Source organism: Manihot esculenta, chromosome 6, assembly GCF_001659605.2.
Source record: "Manihot esculenta cultivar AM560-2 chromosome 6, M.esculenta_v8, whole genome shotgun sequence".
NCBI classification, from domain to species: domain Eukaryota; kingdom Viridiplantae; phylum Streptophyta; class Magnoliopsida; order Malpighiales; family Euphorbiaceae; genus Manihot; species Manihot esculenta.
Window position 1 is genome coordinate 21,939,480 of NC_035166.2, and position 25,341 is coordinate 21,964,820.

The following is a 25,341-nucleotide window of genomic DNA, read 5'->3' on the forward strand; positions in this document are numbered from 1 at the left end:
GAGGTAAGGGAAGTCTTTACACTTGTTTTCATGTTTTTTAACAGCTTTTGCATGAGTTGCATGCTTAGGTTTTAAAGTGAGTTTTTGATGTGTTTAATGGTGTAAGCTTGATTATGTGTTATAGTAGCTGTTTTGTTGGGGTTCCTAGGTAGTTTTGGATCCCTTTGGCGCATATACTTGAGTATATGTAAGTTGAGGTTTGGAGTTATGCATGTTTAGAGAAGAGGAAAAGATGGAGGAGCTAGGTTGCGGGAGAAGCTGAGTTCTTGAAGAACTCAGGTTCGGCAGCCGAAGAAGGATTCGGCCGCCGAACCCCTTGCATGGTGGCTTAGACTGCCACAGCTTGCCCCTGAGTGCCTTGAGGTTCGGCTCTGTTTAGGGGTTTCGGCCTCCGAAAGTAGCCCCCGAAAGGGTTCGGCCGCCGAAAGAGGATATTCGGCCGCCGAAGGTACTTGAGTTTCGGCTCTGTTCAGGACATTCGGCCGCCGAACCTGCCGCCGAATGTGTTCTGTCCAGCCTTCTTTTGCATGCTTTGTGTGATTGTTTTTAGAGGGTCAGAAGGGATTATGGGGGATTGTTTAAGAGTTGATAAGAGTATGTTTGACACCTCATTCGAGTCCATTTGTGTAGGATTGGACCCGACAGTTCAGGGAGGTCGTCAGGATTAGCAGTTGCAGAGTCAGTCAGGTTTCTGCTTGAGGAGCCGAGGTGAGTAGAACTAAACTTAATGTTTCATCTTAAATAACAGAATGTTTGAGCATAGTTCATGCATCATGGATGCCATGATATATCTTAGGGTGATTGCATTAGAATCACGAATATGGTGCATTGCATTTTCATTGTTTATGAGGATTGGACCAAGGCGACATCAATAGCCCGTCGAGGGAGTTTTGAGGTCATGTCTAATCCAAGATGTGGAATGTTTGCGTTGTGATGCATTTTCATCTAAAATGCGTATGAATGAACTGTTTTCAGTGTTTCTACTCACTGGGCTTTATAGCTCATCCCTTTCCCTTAATCCCAGTTTTGCAGGTACAAGGTTAGCTGGGAAGGTTAGAAGCAGCAGGGTATTGGCTACAGTATTGCTTATGTAATAGAGTAATGAACATGATGTAAATTAAAGAGATATTTGTTACCGATGTATAGATGATCAGTTAAGGTGCTTATGGATTAGTATGTGCTTTGCCTATAGTATATTTCATCCCTTGTATATGCATGTATCCTGTTTTCAGTTTCTTGATGAGAAATGAGTCAAACCAGGCTTAATACATGTTGTGTTTCGAAAACCCAGTGAATTATAACTGTGAGGGAAGACAGGGTTTAATTCCCTTGACCCAAGACCAGTGCAGAGGGAAGACCAGGTTTGATTCCTGTGACCCATAGAGAGTCCATTAGAGAAGACCAGGTTTGATTCCTGTGACTCTATGGTAGCCAAGGTTAACTTATGATATGCTGACCCTACAGAGTGGGTTCTATGTTTCCAAGCATAGTGCATGGAGGTTACTTGGTAGTGTATCACTGGTTTAGCCCTGAGGGCTATTTCAGATTGAGATGTCTGATGTTTTAAAGGTTAAGTCTGGTAAGTTTTCAGAAAATGTTTAAACAGCTAGTAGTCAAATCGGATCACGTATGGGATGTTTGGAGTTCAGGTTAGGCTTGCTACGGGTTCTGGCGGCCTTAAGCCGATCTGGATCCTAGCGCCGAGCAGTTTGGGCCATTACAGAGAGGTACTGGTTTCCGGGCTGTTACAGATGGTATCAGAGCATAGGGCCTCTTAAGTACGGTGTGTTGAGCATTTTTGTTCAAGGATTAGAGATATCCCACATCGGAAAGAGGTTGGTTTAGATGTTCTAGGAAGGCAAGCACAATAAGTAAACTCATGTCCACTAGGATAAGAAAGTTAAGTTTTGTTTTGAGGATGATGTGATATGCCATGAATATATGCCTGTGCATAAATATTGTACTGTGTATGCATGTATACAGTTTTTAGGTTCATGTGTTTTCATATGAACTCTATGTGTGTGCTAATGCTTGTTTCTTGTGTGTTGTTCTTCAGGAGAGCTAAGATGAGTGATGCTGGTTACCTTGTGGAATCAGATCCGTCTGAAGAGTCTTTTGAGGAAATTAGAGAAGGAATAGATCTAGGAAAAATGTCAGGAAACAGGAGAGAGACAGGAGGAGATGTGCAAAGAAAGGATGTAGGTATACAGGTGAATTTGAATGAGAAGGTAGGAGAGAATGAACCCTCCACTTGGAGTACAGCTACCTCGAAAGGAGTGATGTGGGGGAGAACCATTAAGAAAAAGGTTAGAGGCTTGAGACGGTCAAAGAAAAATAAGAGTCTAGGTTATGATGTTGGTGCAAGTTCTGGTAGAGGCAGAGCAAAATGTTTGAGGTGTGGAAGGTTGCATAAGGGAGTTTGTCTTGTTGGTACGACAGGATGTTACAGGTGTGGACAGGAGGGACATGTGATGCGTGAGTGTCCTTTTACGCCCCAGTTGGTTCAGTCTCAGGGAGCAGATACAGATAGAGCAGCTCAGGCTGATAGGCAAGGAGGAGAGGCTGACACATCTGACACCTCTGTGCCAGGTATGCTCATGATTGAGTGATCTGATATGTGTTTGTATGAACTATAGTAGGATATCAGTTATGTGATAAAAGTAAGTAAGATCGAGCAGAAAAGAATACATAAGAGTAGGAATAAGTTCAGAAAGAGGTTAGAGCCAGTCTGAGATTGGGTGGTAGTTGAGGCAGAGAAAAGGGTCAGTCTTTTCTGGAAAGATTCCCGAGGGAAGTTCCATGAGTTTTAGTTTGGATCTTCACCCTGACGTAATAGGAGACTAACACATCGAATACGGCGACGTTAGGTACATTCGTTTGTAAGTATTCGGATGTGTATGCTGTTTGTGTTGGACCCCAGTGTTTCGCTTTCCTTGTTGTTGTGAGCTGTTGGTAGGATGGGTTTGATGACTTCTGGGCTTAGAATGTGTTTCTTGGGTCAGTGGACCTAAGTGTATGATCCATCTGAAGCAGAGTCAGTCAGTTCAGTTTAGAGTTTGTGGTGAGTAGATGCGATCCAGCTGACCTTATGGTTCTAGAGTTGACTGTGTGATGTCATTCTAGGGCGGATTGGCTAGCTACTCATAGTACTACCTGTGTCCACAGAGACAAGGTACTTCAGAGGCAAGGGTGGATCAGAGTGTCCTTGAAAGGACAGAGTATAGGAGATAGAGTACAGTATAGATGCCTAGAAGTTTGATATCAGTTCCGCAGGCTCATGGTTGCTCAGGAAAGGTTATCAGAGGGTTCTAGCTCTGTTGAGCGAGTTTAATAGTCAGGACAGGGAATCAGCCTCAGTACCCAGTGCTAGTGAGCTCTGGATGTTTCTCAGACTAGTTGTCAGGTTTTCCATCTGTTAGGGAGTCAGAGTTTGGAATGAAAATGGTATCTGGACGCAGAACCAATTCTTTCTTTCCTTTTCCTACAGAATGGCACCTGCAGAGAGAGCTAAGAGTTATCAGAATAGTGGAAAGTTTGGGTAGATAAGGTTTTATCTGACTTAGTATTTCACCCTGGAATGTTTCCAGTGTTGTTGTGGGAAACGAAGGATGATTCTTTAAGATTTGATTGTTACAGATTAGTATTACAGATTGGTATCTGTTGGGAATTAAAGAGTGAGAGTTTCACAAAGAGATGATTTGAGTTAAGAGGAAAAGTGAAGAGTAAGGATCAGAGTAGCGCAGCGAAAGCTGTGGAGTTCAGAAAAAAAAAAAATAGGATAGTTTCAGAAATTCTTTTGGTACAGAGCAGTGTTAGGCTTTACTTGCCTGTTATTTGTTTGTTTTTAACATTCGAGGACGAATGTTTTTAAAGGGGGGAAGATTGTAATACCCGGCTAGATCAGGCATCGGAATTCCTACCGTCCGGTGGAGTTCAAGGATGGCAGAAATTTCTAGAAGGGTAGAGTGAAGGTTTTCTAAAAGAGTTTTTAAGAGTTTTAGTGTTTTAAGTGGTTGAAAGGTTTTGACTCAAACCGGATTGAGTTTTGAAGAGAAAAGGCTTTGGAGACAAAGGCCAGGTTCGGCCCCCGAATGTTAAGTTCGGCCCCCGAAAGTTGCATGGTTTTGCATGCAGTTTCGGCAGCCGAAACTGGGATGGTCGGTTAGCTGTGCACGCTCCTCAGTCCATGGTTTGGCCAGGTGTTCGCCTCCAAATCACCACAGAGGGTTAGGCCACGTCTCCCATGACTCATCTGCAAGCTTTAATCAGCTCATGCAGAGGGTTTGGTTTTTTGCAAAGGGTTTGAACGTTTTGGAGAAAAAAGAGAGAAAAGAGAGGTTTTGGTGGTTTGAAGTTTGTGAAGGGGATTTGCTGAGTTCAAGTTGTTCCTCTTCTGGTTTCAGGAGGTAAGGGAAGTCTTTACACTTGTTTTCATGTTTTTTAACAGCTTTTGCATGAGTTGCATGCTTAGGTTTTAAAGTGAGTTTTTGATGTGTTTAATGGTGTAAGCTTGATTATGTGTTATAGTAGCTGTTTTGTTGGGGTTCCTAGGTAGTTTTGGATCCCTTTGGCGCATATACTTGAGTATATGTAAGTTGAGGTTTGGAGTTATGCATGTTTAGAGAAGAGGAAAAGATGGAGGAGCTAGGTTGCGGGAGAAGCTGAGTTCTTGAAGAACTCAGGTTCGGCAGCCGAAGAAGGATTCGGCCGCCGAACCCCTTGCATGGTGGCTTAGACTGCCACAGCTTGCCCCTGAGTGCCTTGAGGTTCGGCTCTGTTTAGGGGTTTCGGCCTCCGAAAGTAGCCCCCGAAAGGGTTCGGCCGCCGAAAGAGGATATTCGGCCGCCGAAGGTACTTGAGTTTCGGCTCTGTTCAGGACATTCGGCCGCCGAACCTGCCGCCGAATGTGTTCTGTCCAGCCTTCTTTTGCATGCTTTGTGTGATTGTTTTTAGAGGGTCAGAAGGGATTATGGGGGATTGTTTAAGAGTTGATAAGAGTATGTTTGACACCTCATTCGAGTCCATTTGTGTAGGATTGGACCCGACAGTTCAGGGAGGTCGTCAGAATTAGCAGTTGCAGAGTCAGTCAGGTTTCTGCTTGAGGAGCCGAGGTGAGTAGAACTAAACTTAATGTTTCATCTTAAATAACAGAATGTTTGAGCATAGTTCATGCATCATGGATGCCATGATATATCTTAGGGTGATTGCATTAGAATCACGAATATGGTGCATTGCATTTTCATTGTTTATGAGGATTGGACCAAGGCGACATCAATAGCCCGTCGAGGGAGTTTTGAGGTCATGTCTAATCCAAGATGTGGAATGTTTGCGTTGTGATGCATTTTCATCTAAAATGCGTATGAATGAACTGTTTTCAGTGTTTCTACTCACTGGGCTTTATAGCTCATCCCTTTCCCTTAATCCCAGTTTTACAGGTACAAGGTTAGCTGGGAAGGTTAGAAGCAGCAGGGTATTGGCTACAGTATTGCTTATGTAATAGAGTAATGAACATGATGTAAATTAAAGAGATATTTGTTACCGATGTATAGATGATCAGTTAAGGTGCTTATGGATTAGTATGTGCTTTGCCTATAGTATATTTCATCCCTTGTATATGCATGTATCCTGTTTTCAGTTTCTTGATGAGAAATGAGTCAAACCAGGCTTAATACATGTTGTGTTTCGAAAACCCAGTGAATTATAACTGTGAGGGAAGACAGGGTTTAATTCCCTTGACCCAAGACCAGTGCAGAGGGAAGACCAGGTTTGATTCCTGTGACCCATAGAGAGTCCATTAGAGAAGACCAGGTTTGATTCCTGTGACTCTATGGTAGCCAAGGTTAACTTATGATATGCTGACCCTACAGAGTGGGTTCTATGTTTCCAAGCATAGTGCATGGAGGTTACTTGGTAGTGTATCACTGGTTTAGCCCTGAGGGCTATTTCAGATTGAGATGTCTGATGTTTTAAAGGTTAAGTCTGGTAAGTTTTCAGAAAATGTTTAAACAGCTAGTAGTCAAATCGGATCACGTATGGGATGTTTGGAGTTCAGGTTAGGCTTGCTACGGGTTCTGGCGGCCTTAAGCCGATCTGGATCCTAGCGCCGAGCAGTTTGGGCCATTACAGAGAGGTACTGGTTTCCGGGCTGTTACATCTGTAGACCGTCGGATTGAAGAGGCACGTCTGGATGAAAATTTATCTGCCACTAGTGACGCCAGGGGTAACCTTGCAGCTGCTCGGGAGCATACCCAGTCCCTCCAGGTAGAGTTGCACTCTGCGCTGGAGGTCATTAAAAAGGCTGAGGAGAAAGCGGCTGAGACAGCAGAGTACACCAAGTCTTTAGAAGCGGAGCTGTCTCATGCTCGCAAGGTCCTCAAGGAGTCTGATGAGAGAGCAGCGGCCGTGGAGGCTCGTTGTGCGGAAGTTTTAAAGCAGCTGTCCTCTATGACGGGGGCCCTTCGAGAGAGAGATGAGGCTGTGAACCAGAAAATTGAGATCCAGCGTCAATATGAGGCCTTGAAGGCTGATTCTGAGGGACTGCAGGTTCACCTGGAGGAGGTGAAAGCTCAGAAGGAAGGGGCCCTAGCTCGGGTGGAGGTCCTTGAGCAGGAGTTGAGTACGAGCTCTGATCGTATCAGGGACCTGGCTTCGTCAGCTGAAGAGTTTAACCTTCGCCACCAACAGCTCAACCATGAAGTCAGGACCTTGGAACGTAAGTGTTCAGCCCTGCTCAAGGTAGTAAAACATGTTGAGGACAGGGCTCAGCTAGAGCGTGAGCAATGTATAGCGGAGTATGAGAAGTCTGATGAGTTGAAGAGGAAGATCGAGCAGGCCTGTGAGGCTCATCTTCAGGACTACAAAGATTCCTCTGAATTGAAGGCATTTGTAGCTGAGGCCTGTAGAACACATCTCGATGAATATAAATCTTCTGCTGAGATGGGGTCGGCTGTTTTTCAGAAAGCCTTCCGTATGTACATAACCGGTTACAATCGCGGTTTAAGGGAAGCAAGACATGCTCCTGATATTCCTTTGGAAAAGCTTCATAAACCTGAAGTGGACTCGGATGGCGAACCAGTGTTATACGGGGAAGATGATTTCCCCCTGCCCAGAGGGGATTGTCGCGTAGGCCGGCGGCCATCTGAGTCGTCTTCAGAAGAATCCCAGCCGGAGGGGGAGGACGAGGAGGTTCTTGGGTCAGAGGGAGATGACCCTAATTCTGAGAAGGAGGACCCTCACCTAGGGTCAGAGATTGCCCCTGTTGTTGATGTTGAGAGGCCTGATCCAAAGGAGGCCGTGCTTCCTCCAGATGTAGTTGTGAATAAAGATAGTGTAGGCGAGGATGTTCTCACCAATGTGAGTCCTTTAAGGACTATTTTTCCTTCTACCTCGTCCGAAAAATAGATTGTAACAGCTATTTTAATGAAACTTTAATTCCTTTTTTCTTGAACTATTCTTGTTCTTTATATCTATCTCTGCCTTTCATACTTGTAATATTTGCACTACGTATTCTTATTTATAAGCTCGTTCTCCACTGAATCAGTCTTGAGTTGTGAGCTCGGTTCTTAGTTATTTGTCTGAGAGATCAAGTCTCATATCTTTTAATAGCGACTAAAGTGTCTGTTTTTCGGTTCTCAACCCTTTCTTCTTGATTGTGACTTCGGATGTCTGTTCCAGACGAACTGATTTGGGCTTTGGGTATAGCCCTTTTTCCTTCATGTATCTTCCTGTTGGTTTCGTCGTTTATGAGCCTTCTTATAGAGGGAGCTCGGCTTTTATACTTTGAGCGTTAGGGTACAGGACTATCCGAACTGGGAGCTCGGCCTTTTCTTCTTACCCAGGCTTTAAATATTAGCAGTTATTTCGAGGTCGGTGTTTTTTAGCGGTTATACCCTGACCCTCCTCAAGAGGTCGGAACCCCTTTGGGAGGTCGGAGTTTGATTTTTGCTTGATAGCCTTGAGTCCTCCTTTTTTGTGGAGTTGGAACAGTATTTTTATAAGTTATCCCTGCATATGATATGAGAAATTTGTACTTCGGGAGGCTTCTGGGACCTTCACCGACCGTTCTTGCTTTGTTTTTCCGGGAGTTCTTAGGGGATCCCAGTTTTCATGCTCTGGGAGGTCCTTTGAAGTCCTCACCAGCCATTTTTGTTCCGGGGTGACCTCGGGGCCCCACCGGTTGCTTTTGCTTCAGGAGATCTTACGGGATCCTGATCTTTTTGTTCCGGGGTGACCTCGGGGCCCCGCCGGTTGCTTTTTGCGCCAGGAGATCTTACGGGATCCTGATTATTTTTATTCCGGGGTGACCTCGGGGCCCCGCCGGCTGTTTTTTGTGCCAAGAGATCTTACGGGATCCTGGTTATTTTTATTCCGGGGTGACCTCGGGGCCCCGCCGGCTGTTTTTTGTGCCAAGAGATCTTACAGGATCCTGGTTATTTTTATTCTGGGGTGACCTCGGGGCCCCGCCGGCTGTTTTTTGCTTCAGGAGATCTTACGGGATCCTGATCTTTTTTGTTCCGGGGTGACCTCGGGGCCCCGCCGGCTGTCTTTTGCTTCAGGAGATCTTACGGGATCCTGATCTTTTTTGTTCCGGGGTGACCTCGGGGCCCCGCCGGCTGTCTTTTGCTTCAGGAGATCTTACGGGATCCTGATCTTTTTTGTTCCGGGGTGACTTCGGGGCCCCGCCGGCTTCTTTTGCTTCAGGAGATCTTACGGGATCCTGGTTATTTTTGTACCTTCTTGAGGTTTTGCACAATATTCAGGCGTATTGGCCTTACTGTCGCTTCGTCATCTCAGCTGGTTTTGTGTCTAACTGAGGTCTTGTTTTTCAAGGGGTCTCTCTGAGCCCTCTTCGTTCTTTTTCCCGGAAGAGTATTATTCACAAAGATAATCACATGGTATAAACAATTTTATTCACTCATGTGTGTCAGAATACAATGTTTTTCTTTTACAAATATATTAAGGGAAATACCTCTTTAAGTGCTGGATGTTCCAAGCGTGGGGCTCAGGGTTTCCTTGCATATCTTCGATCCGGTATACCCCTGGCTTGACCACTTTTGTCACCCTGAATGGACCTTCCCAGGTCGGTGCTAACTTGCCCGCGGCCGCTCTTTTCCCTGTAGCTTCTAGGTTTCTTAAGGCCAGGTCTCCTACTTTCAGGCTTCTCTCCCTAACCTTTTGGTTGAAATATCGTGCTGCCCGTTGTTGATAAGCAGCAGTCCGGATTTGGGCTTCTTCCCTAACTTCTTCAAGAGCGTCTAGGTTGCTTCTTAACTTGTCCCCATTAGTGTCTTCACTAACGAATTGGACTCGGTGAGTGGGAATCTGCAACTCGACTGGGACTACGGCCTCCGTGCCATAAGCAAGTGCAAAGGGTGTTTCTTTAGTGGGTGCTCTGGGAGTGGTTCGGAGTGTCCACAGGATACTGTTGAGTTCTTCAGCCCAATTCTCCTTTGCGCCATCTAGCCGTTTCTTTAATCCTTGGAGGATAGCTCTATTAGTGACTTCTGTTTGGCCATTAGTTTGAGGATGGGCCACAGAGGAGAATTTGTGCCATATGCCCATGTTCGTCGTGAAGGCTCTGAAGGTACTGCAGTCAAATTGTCTGCCATTGTCTGAGATAAGCACTCTAGGTATGCCGAATCTACAGATGATATGCCCCCACACGAAATCTATCATCTTGCGAGCTGTGATTGTGGCCATGCGTCCGATGATACTGACAGTATTTGTCAGGATTCCGATGATCTGCTTCCTACTTCATAGGTTTGGGCCACTGGAGAAAATCCTTATCCTGGACAACCATGAGCACCTCGGCTCTGGACGCATTTAATGGAGTTGGCTTTTCAGGGACCCAAGGGGGAGGCACCCTTGGCTCGAGGGTCCGTGGAGGAGGAGGCCTTTGATTCCTTTGCTCCCAGGCCTGCTTGTATGGCTCGGGCCTCCTGCTGTGTTTCTTTTCATGTTTCTCCGGCCTTCTTTCTTCTGAGGCTTTTTCTTTTGCTGCCATCCTTTTGGCAAATCGGCTTGTTACTAAGGCGTCATCCTGCCTTATATACTTTTCCGCTCTCTGCATCAGCTCGGCCAGAGATGTGGGAGGCTTCCTGCTCAAGGAACCGAAGAACTCGGCAGAGGTCGTTCCCCTTTGCATTGCCTCTACCGCCCTTCCTTCATCAAGATCGGGGATCTGCAGGGCCTCCGTATTGAAACGAGCGACATACTCTCTGAGTGATTCACCCTCTCTCTGCCTTACTGTCTCCAAATAGCTCATCTTCCTCTCCGCTGGCACTCCGGCTATGAATTGACTGATGAAGCGAATGGCTAGGTCTCCAAAACTCCTGATACTTCCGGCCTCAAGGCTGTTGAACCACGCCCGCGCTGGCCCCGAGAGCGTCGTTGGAAATACTTTACACATTAAGGCATCAGACAGAGTTTGCAACTCCATGAAGGTCTTATAGTTCATGACGTGCTCCCTCGGGTTGCCAGTTCCATCATAAGCCGCCATTGATGGCATCAGAAACTTCTTAGGGACAGTCTCTTGCTGCACCCACTTTGAGAAAGGGGAAGAAGTAGGCAAAGAGGTTTGGCTTTGGTCTTTCTTACCTAGCTCGGCGAGGAGCTGTTCTCTCCATTTCTTCAACTTTTGGTCCACCTTCTTGTCTTCTAGGCTGGGTTTTTTCTCCAGGTGGTGCTCCTCCTCCTCTGCTCCAGTTCCTGTCCACCCGGTTATTTCGGTGGAATAGTTATCCACCTCCTCATTTTCTATCATCTCTCTCGCCCTCCTCGTATGGATTCGGGCTTCCGGTCCTTCCTCTTCGCTGGCTTTTCTTCCTCTTTCTTCAGTATCGCGGCTACTGGTTTGAAGACGGTCAGGTGCAGGTCGGGGGTCATTGGTCTGCGGTTCCTCTACAACCGGAAGTGTATTTACTGGGGTGTTGAGGCCTCTCTGTTGCATTATCTGCCCCAACCAATGGGCGGTATTCTGTAACTGGAAAGCCATGTTTTGAAGATCTTGGTTGGACAAGGTAACAGCGGGAGTATTCCCTGCCAAACTTGGCGAGGGATTAAGAGGAACAGGTGTTTGGTTGTTTAATGTCGTAGGACTGAAAAAGGAGAATTGTTGCCCCTCTTGGGCAGAGTTTAGGTCATTTGGGATGTTAAGGCTACTTTCTTGGTGATTGGCCATCGTGGATCTCAGTGGGTTTTGTTAAGAGTGAAAACTCCGGTGATGAAAAGATCTCCGTCGTTTCCCACAGACGGCGCCAATTGATGATCTAAGATCCAATAGAATAGGGTTTTACAAGGGTTTTGGTATTGAAAATAAAGCTTAAACTTTCTGAGGAGGGGACTCCCCCTTTATCCATTTCGTTTTGCTTGCTGGTGACGTGTAAAGGTCTCTCCAAGATTGGGCCACGCGTCTCTGCCATACAGATTCAGGCGTACGAGGGTATCAGGCGCCTGCCCCATGCGTAACGGCCTCTGATTCTCCCTGTGTGTATATTCGAACGGATCTGCCAGGCTGTCTGGCGAGTATAATTCCGGATACTGGGTCGGGCCGAGAGTTGGGCCAGAGAGGAAAGGGCCTGTCTTGCGCGGACTGAGTCATTCTTGGTGAGGAGGCTTGGTCGAGCCCGGCCTTGGAAGTTGGATGAGCCGGACCTGCTTTGAGTGCCAAGTATGTGGGCCTTCGCTTCGTGGGCTGTGGATTGTGGTCTAGGCCCTGGACCGGGGTGAAGAAATCCAGCGGTCATCAGTATGAATAAAATTACATCAAACAAAAAGTGATATCATTTCAAACAGAGAGACAATTATGCCTAATAGATTCTCTAGCCAAAGTATGAGCAGCTAGTATTACGACGAACCCATCTAACAGAAATATCAGTTCTAGAGTCTAATAAAGATTTACAATCATTTAAAATCAAATCCCTGCATAAGATAATTTGGCAAAGATGCTCCTCAAGTGCCTGTTTAAACTCTTGCATAAAATAATTTGGTAAAGATGCTCCTCCTTCTTTCTCATCTCTCGAGCATAAATTATTAAAGTCTCCCGAACAAAATCATGGAAGAGAGTTTCTACGAGATAAAACTCAAATAAGGTTCCAAGACTGACGTCGTTATTGCGATTCCGGAAATCCATAATAACTAGTAAACCTCTATTGAACATTACCTTCCAAAACAACCAAATCAATATAATTTGAAGAAAAGTCAACCACAGAAATAGATACATGACTCTTCTACATTAACGAAAGACTCCCTCTCAGTCCTTGTCTATTGACTGAGAAGCAACCATCAAATTATAAAAAATTATGAAAAATTTTTCATATGAGAACTAAGAGTTTTTGTTTCCATCAAAAATAAAATGTCCGGCTTGTAACTAATAACCAAATCCTTCAATACATTAACTGTCTGAGAACTGCCGAGTCCTCGGCAGTTCCAACACAGGACAATAATTGCTTTCAGCTATTTCGATCTTTGAAGGGATGAGCCGTTTCACTGTTGCATGTCAAATTAACATTTGCATGGGTGTTATTAGAGGCATCCTGTTGAGAGGAAGAAAACCTGTAACAATGTTATGTTTGGTATTTCTTGGCCTTTTTTTAGTATCATCATTTATTCGAACTGCAATCTCCTCATCAAATTTATCAGAACTTCACAGGACGATCATTGCTTTCTTCAACCTTAGCCGCAAGTCAAGTCACAGTAAAAAATAGTCAGCTTTTCGTATTGAAACTTCACAATAAATACAGTATTATCATCTCCACAAACTTTTTCCGCCGTTTCAAAGGTTGCCGAATGTTCAAACAAACTTTAACTCTCATAGGGTCCGGCGACATAGTTGAAGCATTTTTCATATCATACTTTTTATAGTGGCCAATAAAATTTCCAACCAATTTAGTCAACGTCTCGTTACAACAACAAGAAGGAATGTCTTTAATTAGAATCTAAAAATCGGAATGAATTAGAGGAATATGGAGAGAATTTTCATTACCTTATATTTTCTTCCAAACAAGCATCGATTGTACAATTAAGGGCCCCATTCTCCATATTTTTAAAATCAACATTATTAAAAAACCGAAACAGATATATTTTTTCCTCTAATTTCATAACCCATCTAAAGAATGCCATAAATCTGCCAAAAAGGTTTGTATATTCTGAAAATTGATTAGATTGTATGTGAGAAATATTTCTATCATACAGAAATCATAAGTGACGATTGGAATATCTCTGAAACTCTTAATAGGAACAATAGCATCTTTTTTATCGATAGTCAATTGATGCAGATCATCTTTTATGGAAAAGGGTAAAGAAGAAATTAGGTTTAAAAAAGAAAAAAATGCGAGAATATCGAGTTACAAAGGAATCACAGAAAGAAACTTGCGTCGAAAATTTTTATTATTATTTATTATAATTTTAAAAATTTTAATTCATTAACTAAATTTATATCAATGAATAATAAGCGATATTATGTTTTGCATATTTTTTGTGTTGTATAGTTATATAAGTAATATATATATATATATTAAATAAATTAAAATTATTATCAATACTAATAAATTAAATTAAAATTAATAAAATTAAAAAACAGAAAATGTTTAAAGATTTTTGTTTATTTGATGTAAAGGATGAGTAAAATACTTAATAAATATATTATATTTACAATACAGTGAAAGTATTCATATATTTTATACTTAATTTTACTTTATATTCCTTTTTTATACTATTCAATTGATTAAAATATAAGATAAAATTATTTTATTATTAAAATATCAATTAATAATGTATAGATATACCTTTTGTAATTTTCTGCGCATAAATGGATATTTGATTAATTTTAAATTTATACATCTTTATGGTGGGCTTATGATTTTTCACAAGATTTTAAGAAATTTACAAAAAAAAAAACAATCGAGCAAGCAAACAGTGACTCTTCCCTCGACTTTGTAGACTCTTGACCAATTAATCTTTCACACATAGACCAACACACATGGACCTGTCCCCAGATAATTCCAAGTCAGTACCAAAAAAAGGAACAAACATTAAACTAAATCGTCACCATACACGTCAGCAATATTCCACAAAATCAAACCGTCAATGTTAAATGAAACTGCCCTCTGGATATCATAATTCTACCTTTTTCTTTTATTGTCATAACAGATAATAATGGGAGAAATTACTGAAGCTTAGCTACATTTGAAAAATATAATCTTACAAGAATATTCTTGGCTCCTCAGATGGATCCACGGCTAAGAATCCTCTAAGCCCACAATAGCATGTGTCATCACCACGCTAAATAATCATTCATGTTGATGAATTTATTTGAATTTGACTTGGGGAGGTCAGAGAGGACCCATCGTTGGGAAAGCAGCTAGTAGTTAGGACCTTTAGCAGAAAAGAAGGGGAGGAAAGGAGAGGGCTTCGGAGAGAAACTAAGCCAATTCCATGGCTTTAACATGTAAGTTTCCAAGTTACATCTTCAATGTTTTCTGGGTTTTTAGTTTTGGGGTAGTTTGATGTTTGATATGATTTTTGATAATGATTCTCATCTCTTTTTCTTGTTTTTGCGGTTTTAATGCTGTTTCATCTGTTTTCCCTCTTTATTCTGGTTTATTGGGAATGGGATGTGTTCTGAAATTAAGCTGATGATCTTGGGAGAAATAGTGCGAGAATTCGTGCATAGTGGCATTGATGCGTGCAATTTATACTTTAGTTACTGTTTTATGATTGTTTGTTTACAATGCATATCCATTGCATATGATGCTTTGATCTTGTTTAATATCTTTATGTGACCATACAAACTAAGCATATTTCCATTAGTTTTTTCCTCATATCTTACAACAATTTGTAGATTAAAATCCTGTAATCAGGTTCAGCAGTTTGTTCTCTATATAGCGTCGAACATAAACAAACCTGTACTTTGTTTTTTTTCTGGGATTTACCTCGTTCTTGGTTTAATAGAATTGATAAATTGCTTGGTGCTATAGCAAATGCAGGTTCTGTTCTGATCATATTTCTGTCACTCACACTTGTATCAACTGCAACTGCAAGACCAATATATCCTCTGCCTAGTAAAATAAGCAATGGTATCAGAAAGCCTTTACAGACTTCTCGTCCATATAATATTGCACATCGAGGATCAAATGGTGAGATTCCAGAAGAAACTGCTGCTGCATACATGGTATGTATGCATGTGCAATAAAATCCATTTGCGCTTTTGCCCTTTCTGTTCATGTATTTGATTTTCCGTGTTTGCTACGTATTCATATATTAGACTTTTCATGAGGGGATATGGGAAATCTCAGTTGCCTCAAAATTGTCAAATGTTCTGCTATACAATTATTGAATTGTCTTGTTGTTCCTGGTCGGTCAAGCTAGTAGTTTATTCAGTGACAAGCTGGGGCACACATGCAAGAAATCATTATCTGTTCTGGTTATTACATCTTTTAGCTGGATCACAGATTGCTCCTTGTCCCAAACCAAATTAAATGGGTTCATATTGAGGAAAATCTCAAAAAACATCTTTGTTTCTTTTCCCAGATCAAATTAAATTGGAAAAAATTAATTTCAAATTCTTTCCCCCAAACCTGAAATTGGTTTTAATTTTTCTTTTTCCTCATTTCACTTTACCTGCATTTGAAGAAAAGTCTTCCTGATAACCCCTACTGCTTGCAGAGAGCCATTGAAGAAGGAGCAGACTTTATAGAAACAGATATCTTATCCTCCAAAGATGGTGTTCTTATTTGTTTCCATGATGTTACCCTTGATAACACTACTGATATTGCAAAGCACAATGAGTTCACAAATCGTAAAAGGACATATGATGTTCAAGGGGTCAACACTACTGGCTTTTTCACTGGTACTCAATCCTTCTTGATTTTCCTTGCAGATGGTTTTGTTCTACTAAATATTGTAATTATCCTTGAGCAGAAGGCTCAACAGAATTTGAACACTATTTTCTTGCATCTCTACCAGAATTACCTTTGACCAGGGAAAAATAAATCTGAAAGTTATTTCCATTATGTGCAGTTGATTTTACCCTTGAAGAACTTAAGACATTACGGGTGAAGCAGAGACATCCATTCCGAGATCAACAGTATAATGGTTAGTTTCTCTTCAAATTAAATGTATTATCTTTCATAGACCTTTGACTTTCAACTTGGTCATTTTCCTTTTATAGTTCACACTTTGCTAAACATTGTCTGATGATCTTTGTTTGGATTTGCATAGATCAATGTAAGCAAACCTGCTATGCTTATTTTGAACTTGTAACAAATTTGACAAATGCATTATTAATAACAAAAAGATGTTGCGTTTTGGATGGCTGTGAAACCATAGATGATTGATTATAATCTGTTGTTTTGTGTCACTCAGGAAAATTTTCTATTATCACCTTTGAAGAGTTCATAGCAATTGCACTGGATGCATCAAGAGTTGTCGGAATATACCCTGAGATGAAAAACCCAGTTTTTATTAACCAGCATGTAAGGATTTTCTTTCCACAGGATGTCTTAAATAATCACGTGATGCTTTTTTAGCTTTGATGAATGTGGCAGTTTGGGAGGCATTACTTTTCTGAAACCTTAGGATCAAATTATTCTAGCAATCAATATATGTTTTGTTTATTTTCCATTAGAAAAAAGAAAAAAAAATCTGCAGAAACATGACACTGTTTGGTAATGTAATGATTTATCACTTTTTCTAAAAAAATATTCATAAATGCTCTAATGCTTGAATTATTTGTACCAACAGGTTAAGTGGCCAGGTGGGAAGCGATTTGAGGACAAGTTTGTTGAGACTCTTAAGAAATATGGATATAAAGGCTCATATATGTCAAAAGATTGGCTGAAGCAACCTGTTTTTATACAATCCTTTGCTCCAACTTCACTCGTGTATATATCAAATATGACAGACTCACCCAAAATTTTCTTGATTGACGACATTGACATTCCAACTCAAGATACTAATCAGGTCTGTATTTCCCTCTGGCATCTCTCTGTATAATACATATACTTGATTTTAATGCTGTTGTAACTTTTGCTTTATTCAACTTAAATGTGCATTATATATAAATCATTAATACAGATTTTTGTTTTTCATATCGAGATCTGGCACTTAGATAATGACACCAAACATTTGATGAATATATGAATAGCACAAGTTCTGTTGCAGAATGTGACCACATGATTGTAAATTGTCTCTTTCCCTAGTTAACTCAAGTTTGCTGCCTCATCTTCTGCTCATGAATCATATGGCCAGTTAATAAAACTTTAAAAGGCCTTGTTTGGTTGGAAGTTCACTTCTCGAGAAGTTACTTAACTAGGTTATAGGAAGTAAGTTACTTTCCCTCTACCAAGGGAAGAAAAGACTAACTCTCCAAGAAGTCCAGAAAAAATGCCAACAAAACACACACAATTTCAACACTTCCCGGAAACTTCAAGTTACCTAGCTAAGTTACCCCCAACCAAACAATTATTTAAGTGTGACTACCGTCACGAATGTCCAATTAATTTTAGACAAATTTGTTTTTTCATTCTTGACATTTTGACTTCGAAACTCCCAATTGAAATGATGCCATTGGCAATTTGCAGTCATATTGGGAAATCACTTCTGATGCTTATCTGGACTACATTAAGAACTATGTGGTGGGCATCGGACCCTGGAAGGATACAGTTGTTCCTGTGGTAAATAATTATTTGCAGACATCTACAGATCTTGTTGCCAGAGCTCATTCCCATAATCTACAGGTAAACTCATCTGTCTAGGAAGCTTCTAGTATTCTTGTGTGTTTCTTCAGAAAATTAATCACTTTTGTTCACTTATTGCCTATGTATTTCTTTTCATAAGCATCATGAGTATTAGATCTTGCATTCAACGTTCTTTTTTTTTTTTCACTGGTTTTGAATGTTACCAGGTGCACCCATACACTTACCGCAACGAGGAAATGTTCTTGCACTACAACTTTCATCAAGATCCATATGAAGAATATGATTATTGGATTAACACAGTAGGAGTTGATGGACTCTTTACAGACTTCACAGGCAGCCTCCATAATTTTCAGGAATGGACTTCACCTCTCTCTAAAAATGACAGTGGTGATGACAGGGCATCCAAGTTGTTGAATAAGATAGCTTTGTTGATCACTTCATATAAAAATTGATGGGAGAACCAAATATATGTACAAGATTATAACTTACTTTGTTCATGGTTATTTGATAAGGTTTATTCAGCAGAAATTTTTATTATATTTTGGGTACCTTTTTGCTTGTTTACTCTTTTCTCAGTCCTTATTAGATAGCAAATTTAATTGCTGATATTACAACCTTTTCTTTACCTTAAAATTGACTGATGATGGTAAAACGAGCTTCACAACCTTAGATGTTCATTGTGAAACATGTCAAATTATTCTCTATATTTGACAAGATTCATGTCATAAAAAAATATTCAAATAATTTTTTACAAAATAATACAAGCCAATAGATTTATTCGCTAGCCCTAAATGTTCAATGTCACTTTGGCATTATTCAATCACATTGATTGGCCTTGGTTGACAGATATATGTATGTTATCCAAAATCTGCAGAACAAGATCATCAATTTGTTTCTCACCAATTGATGCAAGGTTATTAGTCATTAGTCAACACAGCATTAAGCATCCAACTGAAAAACTAGGACCATTATATTTAAAGCTAATAAATGAAACATAACAAACAGTTGATACTATTGCCTAAAACCATATATTACAAGCAATTGTTTAGAGAACCGACCCCAACGCCCCCCCCCCCCCCAAAAAAAAAAAATCTATATAGAAACTGGGTATCTTAAGCTCCAAAAGATTGGAGGCATATCGGCCAAAACCACATTAAGAACAAATGAGACCAAGGTTATCCTATTGAGAACCTTTCATCTTTGAGATCTCCTCTAGCAAATATCGAGATTCAGCAGCAAAATCAACTGGAGCAACAGCCCTAACTGTTACTCTTTGCCTTTTTTCATTATTGTACTCATGCTGAGCAACACTGACTCTGAAGAGATGAGGATTCCAAGTGGCTTTTTTTAACTTCATTTGGTATTCACTTCCTCCTTCCTGAACATGCCAAATCAATGAATGGAATAAGAAACTCATTCTAGGATTTCTAAAGTTCAACTACATTAACATTTTAAGTTCATAAACTTTAGGTAGTCGTACCTCGGATTTCAGTTTATCAAGTTCATCAGCAGAACAACCAATGATCTTCTCTGATTCTAAGTTGAATGCAGAAACCCAACCTTCACCACTCGCGTCTGAAACTTTAACCACCATAATATACCTTGAAAATAAAACAGAAGCAAAGATGAGGAAGAGTGCATGAAAGAATATTAAATTTCCATTGAAGTGCATATATACGATTGTCCCATCCGGTTTCCCTAGTTTCTCACCTTAAACTACACTCTGGATCGTTCTTCTGGCATCCTTCACACCAATATCCACCTTCAACACCTCCAGTGACCTTCTTATTGCAAGTCTTACAAGCCCGGTACCACATGCTCTGGTCAGGCTTGATGAAACTTATATATGCTCTAATGCTGAAAAATGCAGGCTGCAGCAGACAATTCAATTCAATTTCCTTTCACCAAATAAATCAATAAAAGATTATCAAGCAGTAAGTAGCTATTGATCAAATCAAACTTCCGTTTCTTCAATGCAGAAAGTGAAGAGATGAGGATCAGCCATTTTCAATGTCTCTTCACAAATGATTAATCAATTGTGCATCAAAATTCTAAAACTAAAAACATTTTTACCATCTTATTGTGAAAATGAATGATGATGTATACCTTATCTCCACCCAGTGACGGATTGCTTGTTATATGGGAGATGGAGACTCGGTCAGAGTACATAGACCTTGCTCCACTCTTGGTTGAAGGGCTTAAACCCAAGCCTACTGATGCCATCGAAGTCTCTTTACCTTCAGAATCATACCTAACCGAGGATAAAGTACATATGTAAATACATAAATAGTCAGAAAAAAATGGAAAACAGAAGGATCATCTTGTTTGATAAAAATTTACCAGCATCTCAGTTTCTTCGACTCAGCAATATCTGGATTAATCTGTACAATACTTCTACCCAATGTAGACAGAGACACACCTGAATAATAAACATGTAAATAGAGTATTACACGGGACTACTTTGGATAAAGAGTCATAGCTACAGGCTCATACCTTGAAAATCTCCAACTTTAAGAGATTTAATTGCAACTACAGGCGACTTATCAGCAATCTCAAGTAATTCCTGCCCCACATCAGTTGCAAGGTCATTCCATAGTGAGACAACGACTGTCTTCTTCCTGTATTTCAAACTAACAGCTTAAATAATGCTCAACGCACAAAATAATTCGCAGGAAGGGGAAAAATTGCTTACGTCTCATCTGCAATAGTGATGTCACGCTTTGGGACAATCTCATTGTTACTCTTTCTTCGGATGCTCATTGTTGGAGAAACACTTTGAACGACTCCAACAACATCTGAAACATGTTGATGAAGATGTTAGGAGAACATGAAAAGGAGATGTGCATCCATAATGGATGGCTAACAGTGGGTTCTTACCAACAAGCTCAGCTGAATTAACATATGGACCCAATTGATCAATTGGAACAAAATTGAACTTTGTTTCAGGGATAAAAGCTGCTTCATTACTGGCTTCTTCTACTTCAGAATTCTCATTTAAAGTCATTTCATAATCATTTTGCACTGTCCTAAACTGCTTATTAGCAACTCTAAGAGTTCCCTTTGATATGTAATAAACCTTGCCCAACTGAAACTTGTCATAAAATTTCCTTGCAGCCTCATTGAACATTGTCGCTTGTATCTGTGTACCCTGCATCTCACAATTTTACTTGTCACGAACAATCCAAATGAGGGAAAACACACACTCACACACAATCACATGCCTAAGCAGAATTTTTCAACTTACATCTTCATCTGTCAACTCCACATTGAAGACGCACCCTTCTCCTCTTGCATTCTTGTAAGTACGCATGTTTCCTTTGCTTGTGACTCGGACCTTGATGGTCCAATTCCCTTGGTAAGGATTCAAGGAAACAAGGGGGTGAACTCTTCTTGTCATGGCCATGCGAGCTGTAGGAGCCATGCTGAAATTTGGATAGAGAAGATACATAAATATACAAAAACAAAATACGTAACACACGAGACAAAAATTAAAAACAATGGCAAGTGGTGAACCCTCACGAAGGTTCAATAAAAGAGGTTTTATAAATTGATTGAAATCTAACTAGAGAACTCACTTTCTATGCTGTTCATGTACTATTTGAGCGGCTGATTTTGCAACCATTTCTTGCTTTGGCTTCAAAAGAATGCCGCCTGTTTCCTTTTTAACTTCACTCTTGATCTCGTGTTCGTGCTTTGGCTTTAAGATTATGCCCGCTTCTTCCTTTTTTACCTCATCTTTGATCTCCAAATCAAGTGCAGGAGAAACCACTTCACATTTTGTTATGATCAAATAACTGGAAGAATTGAAAAGAACCCACTTAAAATTAACTCTAAATCAAAATTTACAAAGGGATAAAATGACAGCCTACTCTTAGAAACAATACGATCTGTATTAAGATGGAAGCCGTATTTCTTACTTCTCTGATTTGCTGGGAATTTCGTTGACTGTATAATCAAGAATACGAATGAGACCCAAGTTTTGAATGTTTCCAGAGATGATCTCTGAAGACAGACGGGAATTGAAAATTGCTTTTATCTTCATCTTCCCATCATTAGCATCGAACCTGCAAGCATAAGTAACATAGATAAAGCTCAAACACGTTTTATAGTGAACAACTACCATTAATTATTTTCCGCAGTATGGATATCCCAATCAGAGAACCACTTCCATGCAAATTGAAACTAGAACTACTGCACAATGAATCTCATTAAACTGAAAAACCCATCAGAGAAAAACTGAGATAATTACAAAAACTTGAACGCAGCATAAAACAACGATAAAAATTATTTGGCAAAATCATTCAAAATACGAGGAGCTCCATGAACTTATTTATATCAATCAGCAGCGAGATCTAAAAATAACCAAACAAAGAACAGGCACAGACGGAAAAGTTGCATACCCATAAGACTTCCCTTTAGGCTCAAGCTTGGTGATCTGGACGATGATCTCAGGGATATCAGTGAGAGAATCTGGTTTGGGGTTTGAAAGCAAGGTGGCTATAGCATCTGGACTCACCCATTGACCCATCTCTCTGTGCGTCTCTGTTATCTGAGTACTGCGTATGCTGTTGGAATTAGAAGATGGAAATTGAAGAGTGGTGTGGTGTTTGTATGGAGAAAGTGTGGGGCGCGATTAGGGTGCAGTTTTATTTGTGTGTCTGAATTTTGGCGGTAAATGTGAATCGGGGAATTTGGGAGTGGCTCTTAAATCCCAAATTAAAAATTGAGGCTTTTTCAACTTCTATTGGCGGGAAATTGAAACATTTGGGTCCCGCCACCGCCAGACGCTAGTTTCCTTAATTTTAATAAATTACTGTTTTGCCCTCTGCTGGTTTAGGGTTGTTTTGATCTCAAACGGTTTATCCTTTAATAGGGCCCGGCCCGATCAATACCCAATCCTAAAGTTGAAAGTTTCCAGGCTAGGCTAAGCTGGGCCCATTTTATCATAAACTGCTCTTGGAATAAATTGTATGCAATAAAAATAAATATTTTTCTTTTTAATTTATGACTCTATTCAGCAACAAGTTAACCAATATTAAAACGATTAATATTATCAAATAAAACTTATAGCTTTTTAAATTAGGAATTAAAATTTTTCACGTTTTCAATGTGATTTTTTTTTTTTAAGAAAAAAAAAAGGGCTACTTTCATTAGGTCTAGTCCAACTACTTGCGAAAAAAGGATTTATTACATGCGTCCCAGGTATATGAGCCAGGCTTATATAAACAGGTGGTTCCACCGAATTTCATGATCCGGATAGTCCGGTGTCGTTTGGAAATGTAATGGAATGTTATTGTTCAGTCAAATCTTTCATTCTGCCATGGACAAATCCAAGTTGCGGTATTTATAATGATAAAATTCGTATTCTCTGAAAATTACATCAGATAAAACTCATCATTACTATATAATTTATAATTAAATTATTTTTATTTTTTTAAAGTACTTTTTAAGTTATACTTAACATTCAATTTGAAAATACTTATTTTAATTATTACGTGCACAGAAAAAATTGATAAGAGAGAATATAAAAGAGAGTATGCACGTGAGATCTTTCACATCATATTATGTGACACGTATAATTTAGTTTGAAGTTCCACCAATTTTGATAAAGGTCATCTTTCATGAACAGCATGGACATTAACAAAGTAGACCATCAAAGCAGCATAAATTCAACTGAACTATGCAGCTTGATGTCACAGATGCATACCTATTCTAGCATTTTGAAAGGGCATTGTTATGTGAAGATTACATATTAGACCAGCTACGTTTTCGTCTCTCAAGAACGAGATGAACAACAGGGTAAGCAAGAGAACCATTTACTCTGAGCATTTGAAGGCGATTTAGGGGCGGGATCTGGGTTTAGAGGTCCTGATTGTGATTTTTGCTGCGATGTGTCTGGCTCTGTGGATACTTTTGGAGTTTGTGGCTGTGAACTCATGGGTGATGATGCATTTTTCTTGTGAGAAAAATCTGTTTTATGATCCCCCGTCAATCTGCATATGCACTCAACAATTCAGTCATTTTGCAAGAATACAAGTAGTTTATAAATATTTCAAATGAGCTTTAATGTAATGCAGACAAGTATTGCAACTTTAAGCAAGCATGGTATGCAGATTCCTAAACAAAATTCAGAAAGGAAATTGATAAGTGCATAGCTTACATTGGAAATGCAAATGATTTGACACTGGCTCCGCTCACATCTGAACGGCGAAAGCTAGGAGAATGATGTGGTTTTCTGGCAGGAGACTTTGGTTTACCAGCAGCAGCTTCATTATCTTTTATGATTTCCCTCATTGTTTCAGCGGCTTTTGCTTCATTGCATTCTTCGATTTCACCAGATTTGTTATTCGCCGATTTATGTTTCTTGCTTGTAAAATCAAACGTTGGAGACAATGGGCCAGACGGGGTAAAATCACCAGCTAAACCAAACTCTCCAGACTTACACCAGTTTGATGTCTCTTTGGTGAAGCTCATATTCCCCATGTGAATACTGAACAAAGATTCATTCGAAGCAACACTCCAGTCATTTGCAGCCGAAGATTTACTGGTAAACACATAAGCTGGAATCCTATATGACGGGGAGGTGGCTATTTCAGCAGGTCGCTCCATCATCTGTGTCGTAGGAGATTGTATTGCTGACTCGGCGTTACTATGATGCGGCTCTTGCCCGGGAACGGGGGTAGCGCTGACCGAAATGCCATCTCCACTTCCTTTATCATGGCCAGAGATGGGAGTCTCGCTTGGGGAGGTTCGAGGATCTTCAAATGAAGAACAAGATGAGGAAGAGGACGATGAACTTAACTTTTTTTCATGGGCTGTTTGATTTTCTTCAGTGGAATTTGTGGCAGGATGTGTCTTCAGACCATCACTAGTTTCAGTCTGATTTTCAGATCCCATAACCAAAGATGTCTGTTTTGCTTCAGGCTCTGAAGTTCCCATCTATCTCATATTACAGGAGCTCATGGCCCTGCAGCAAGAGAGAGGCATGCAATTTCTTCAAACTTCAATTCATATAATGAGCAAATCACATGACAAGAATTCAATGCAGGATCTCAACAAAGCTATAAATCTTTTCTTAAAAAAATCATGACATCTTCAAAAATCTAGAAATAAACTTACCCTTTTGTCATCTGGGGATTGCAGAAAATAAAGATACAACCCCAATCAACTTTTGCACCACAGACAAAACTTTCAGGAGCTTGAAGTTGATGCTTTTGAAAACTCTGACAATAAACAACTCAAATTAAAACAAACCAACAAAGGGAATATAGATGAAGAAATCCAAGAACTATGAAGATTACCCGCAATAGAAAGCAAAAGTCCAACAAGAGGCCCCGTAGAACTGCAACCTCTCCTATTTGTTTCTGTTTGAGCTTGGATGCTGGATCAATGGAGGAAAAAGAAAGTGATAGCAAAAACCAAGAAAGTATAACGGGCAAAGTGAAAGAGATAGAAAGACCCAGAAACAGAAAGAAAAGGATAGAAAGAGAGCGAGGAATTAATCGGGGAGAAGAGAGATGTAAAAGGATTTCATGGCATGGCATAGTTTTAGGCATTGGTTTCTCTGCAAAACATAACTTTTCCCAATTCCTTTTTTAAAAAATAAAATAAAAAATCTGAACACCTTGATGTGTGAAGGTTAAAT

At 40.3% G+C, this 25,341-nt stretch overlaps 3 protein-coding genes across 4 annotated transcripts; 1 reads left to right on the plus strand and 2 right to left on the minus strand.

Annotated features, from left to right (window-relative positions):
* The first annotated feature begins 14,142 nt into the window (after window positions 1-14,142).
* Window positions 14,143-18,233, plus strand: LOC110618335 (glycerophosphodiester phosphodiesterase GDPD6). Of its 2 annotated transcripts, none has more exons than XM_021761500.2 (8): window positions 14,143-14,446; window positions 14,976-15,169; window positions 15,664-15,847; window positions 16,018-16,092; window positions 16,363-16,472; window positions 16,741-16,959; window positions 17,580-17,735; window positions 17,903-18,233. In XM_021761500.2, the coding sequence occupies exons 1-8, from the start codon at window positions 14,434-14,436 to the stop codon at window positions 18,146-18,148; spliced, it is 1,197 nt and encodes a 398-aa protein (XP_021617192.1). In that variant the 5' UTR covers window positions 14,143-14,433; the 3' UTR covers window positions 18,149-18,233. The 2 variants fall into 2 exon arrangements, with proteins under 2 accessions (XP_021617192.1, XP_021617193.1); XM_021761501.2 differs by having other exon boundaries at window positions 14,156-14,446; window positions 14,985-15,169.
* A 404-nt stretch (window positions 18,234-18,637) lies between these two features.
* LOC110616974 (replication protein A 70 kDa DNA-binding subunit B) lies at window positions 18,638-22,376 on the minus strand. The gene is made up of 12 exons (XM_021759524.2): window positions 22,097-22,376; window positions 21,614-21,760; window positions 21,272-21,490; window positions 20,941-21,118; window positions 20,574-20,844; window positions 20,389-20,491; window positions 20,190-20,314; window positions 20,037-20,115; window positions 19,803-19,947; window positions 19,407-19,567; window positions 19,177-19,297; window positions 18,638-19,074 (listed from the first exon to the last, which is right to left on the minus strand). The coding sequence occupies exons 1-12, from the start codon at window positions 22,222-22,224 to the stop codon at window positions 18,877-18,879; spliced, it is 1,875 nt and encodes a 624-aa protein (XP_021615216.1). The 5' UTR covers window positions 22,225-22,376; the 3' UTR covers window positions 18,638-18,876.
* A 1,096-nt stretch (window positions 22,377-23,472) lies between these two features.
* LOC110617906 lies at window positions 23,473-24,635 on the minus strand. Its single transcript, XM_021760907.1, has 2 exons — window positions 23,857-24,635; window positions 23,473-23,689 (listed from the first exon to the last, which is right to left on the minus strand). The coding sequence occupies exons 1-2, from the start codon at window positions 24,633-24,635 to the stop codon at window positions 23,473-23,475; spliced, it is 996 nt and encodes a 331-aa protein (XP_021616599.1).
* Between the last annotated feature and the right edge of the window lie 706 nt (window positions 24,636-25,341).

What these genes read in the sequence shown, in the direction of transcription:
- LOC110618335 (XM_021761500.2), top strand. An exon ending in AAACTGCTGCTGCATACATG is followed by an intron (nt 15,170 to 15,663) that starts GTATGTATGCAT and finishes TACTGCTTGCAG; the next exon opens with AGAGCCATTGAAGAAGGAGC. An exon ending in CACTACTGGCTTTTTCACTG is followed by an intron (nt 15,848 to 16,017) that starts GTACTCAATCCT and finishes CATTATGTGCAG; the next exon opens with TTGATTTTACCCTTGAAGAA.
- LOC110616974 (XM_021759524.2), bottom strand. Translation starts at nt 22,224, where the DNA reads ATGGGTCAATGGGTGAGTCCAGATGCTATAGCCACCTTGCTTTCAAAC. An exon ending in TGGAGTTGACAGATGAAGAT is followed by an intron (nt 20,845 to 20,940) that starts GTAAGTTGAAAA and finishes TGTGAGATGCAG; the next exon opens with GGTACACAGATACAAGCGAC. An exon ending in TAATTCAGCTGAGCTTGTTG is followed by an intron (nt 20,492 to 20,573) that starts GTAAGAACCCAC and finishes AACATGTTTCAG; the next exon opens with ATGTTGTTGGAGTCGTTCAA.
- LOC110617906 (XM_021760907.1), bottom strand. Translation starts at nt 24,635, where the DNA reads ATGGGAACTTCAGAGCCTGAAGCAAAACAGACATCTTTGGTTATGGGA. An exon ending in AAATCATTTGCATTTCCAAT is followed by an intron (nt 23,690 to 23,856) that starts GTAAGCTATGCA and finishes GTGCATATGCAG; the next exon opens with ATTGACGGGGGATCATAAAA.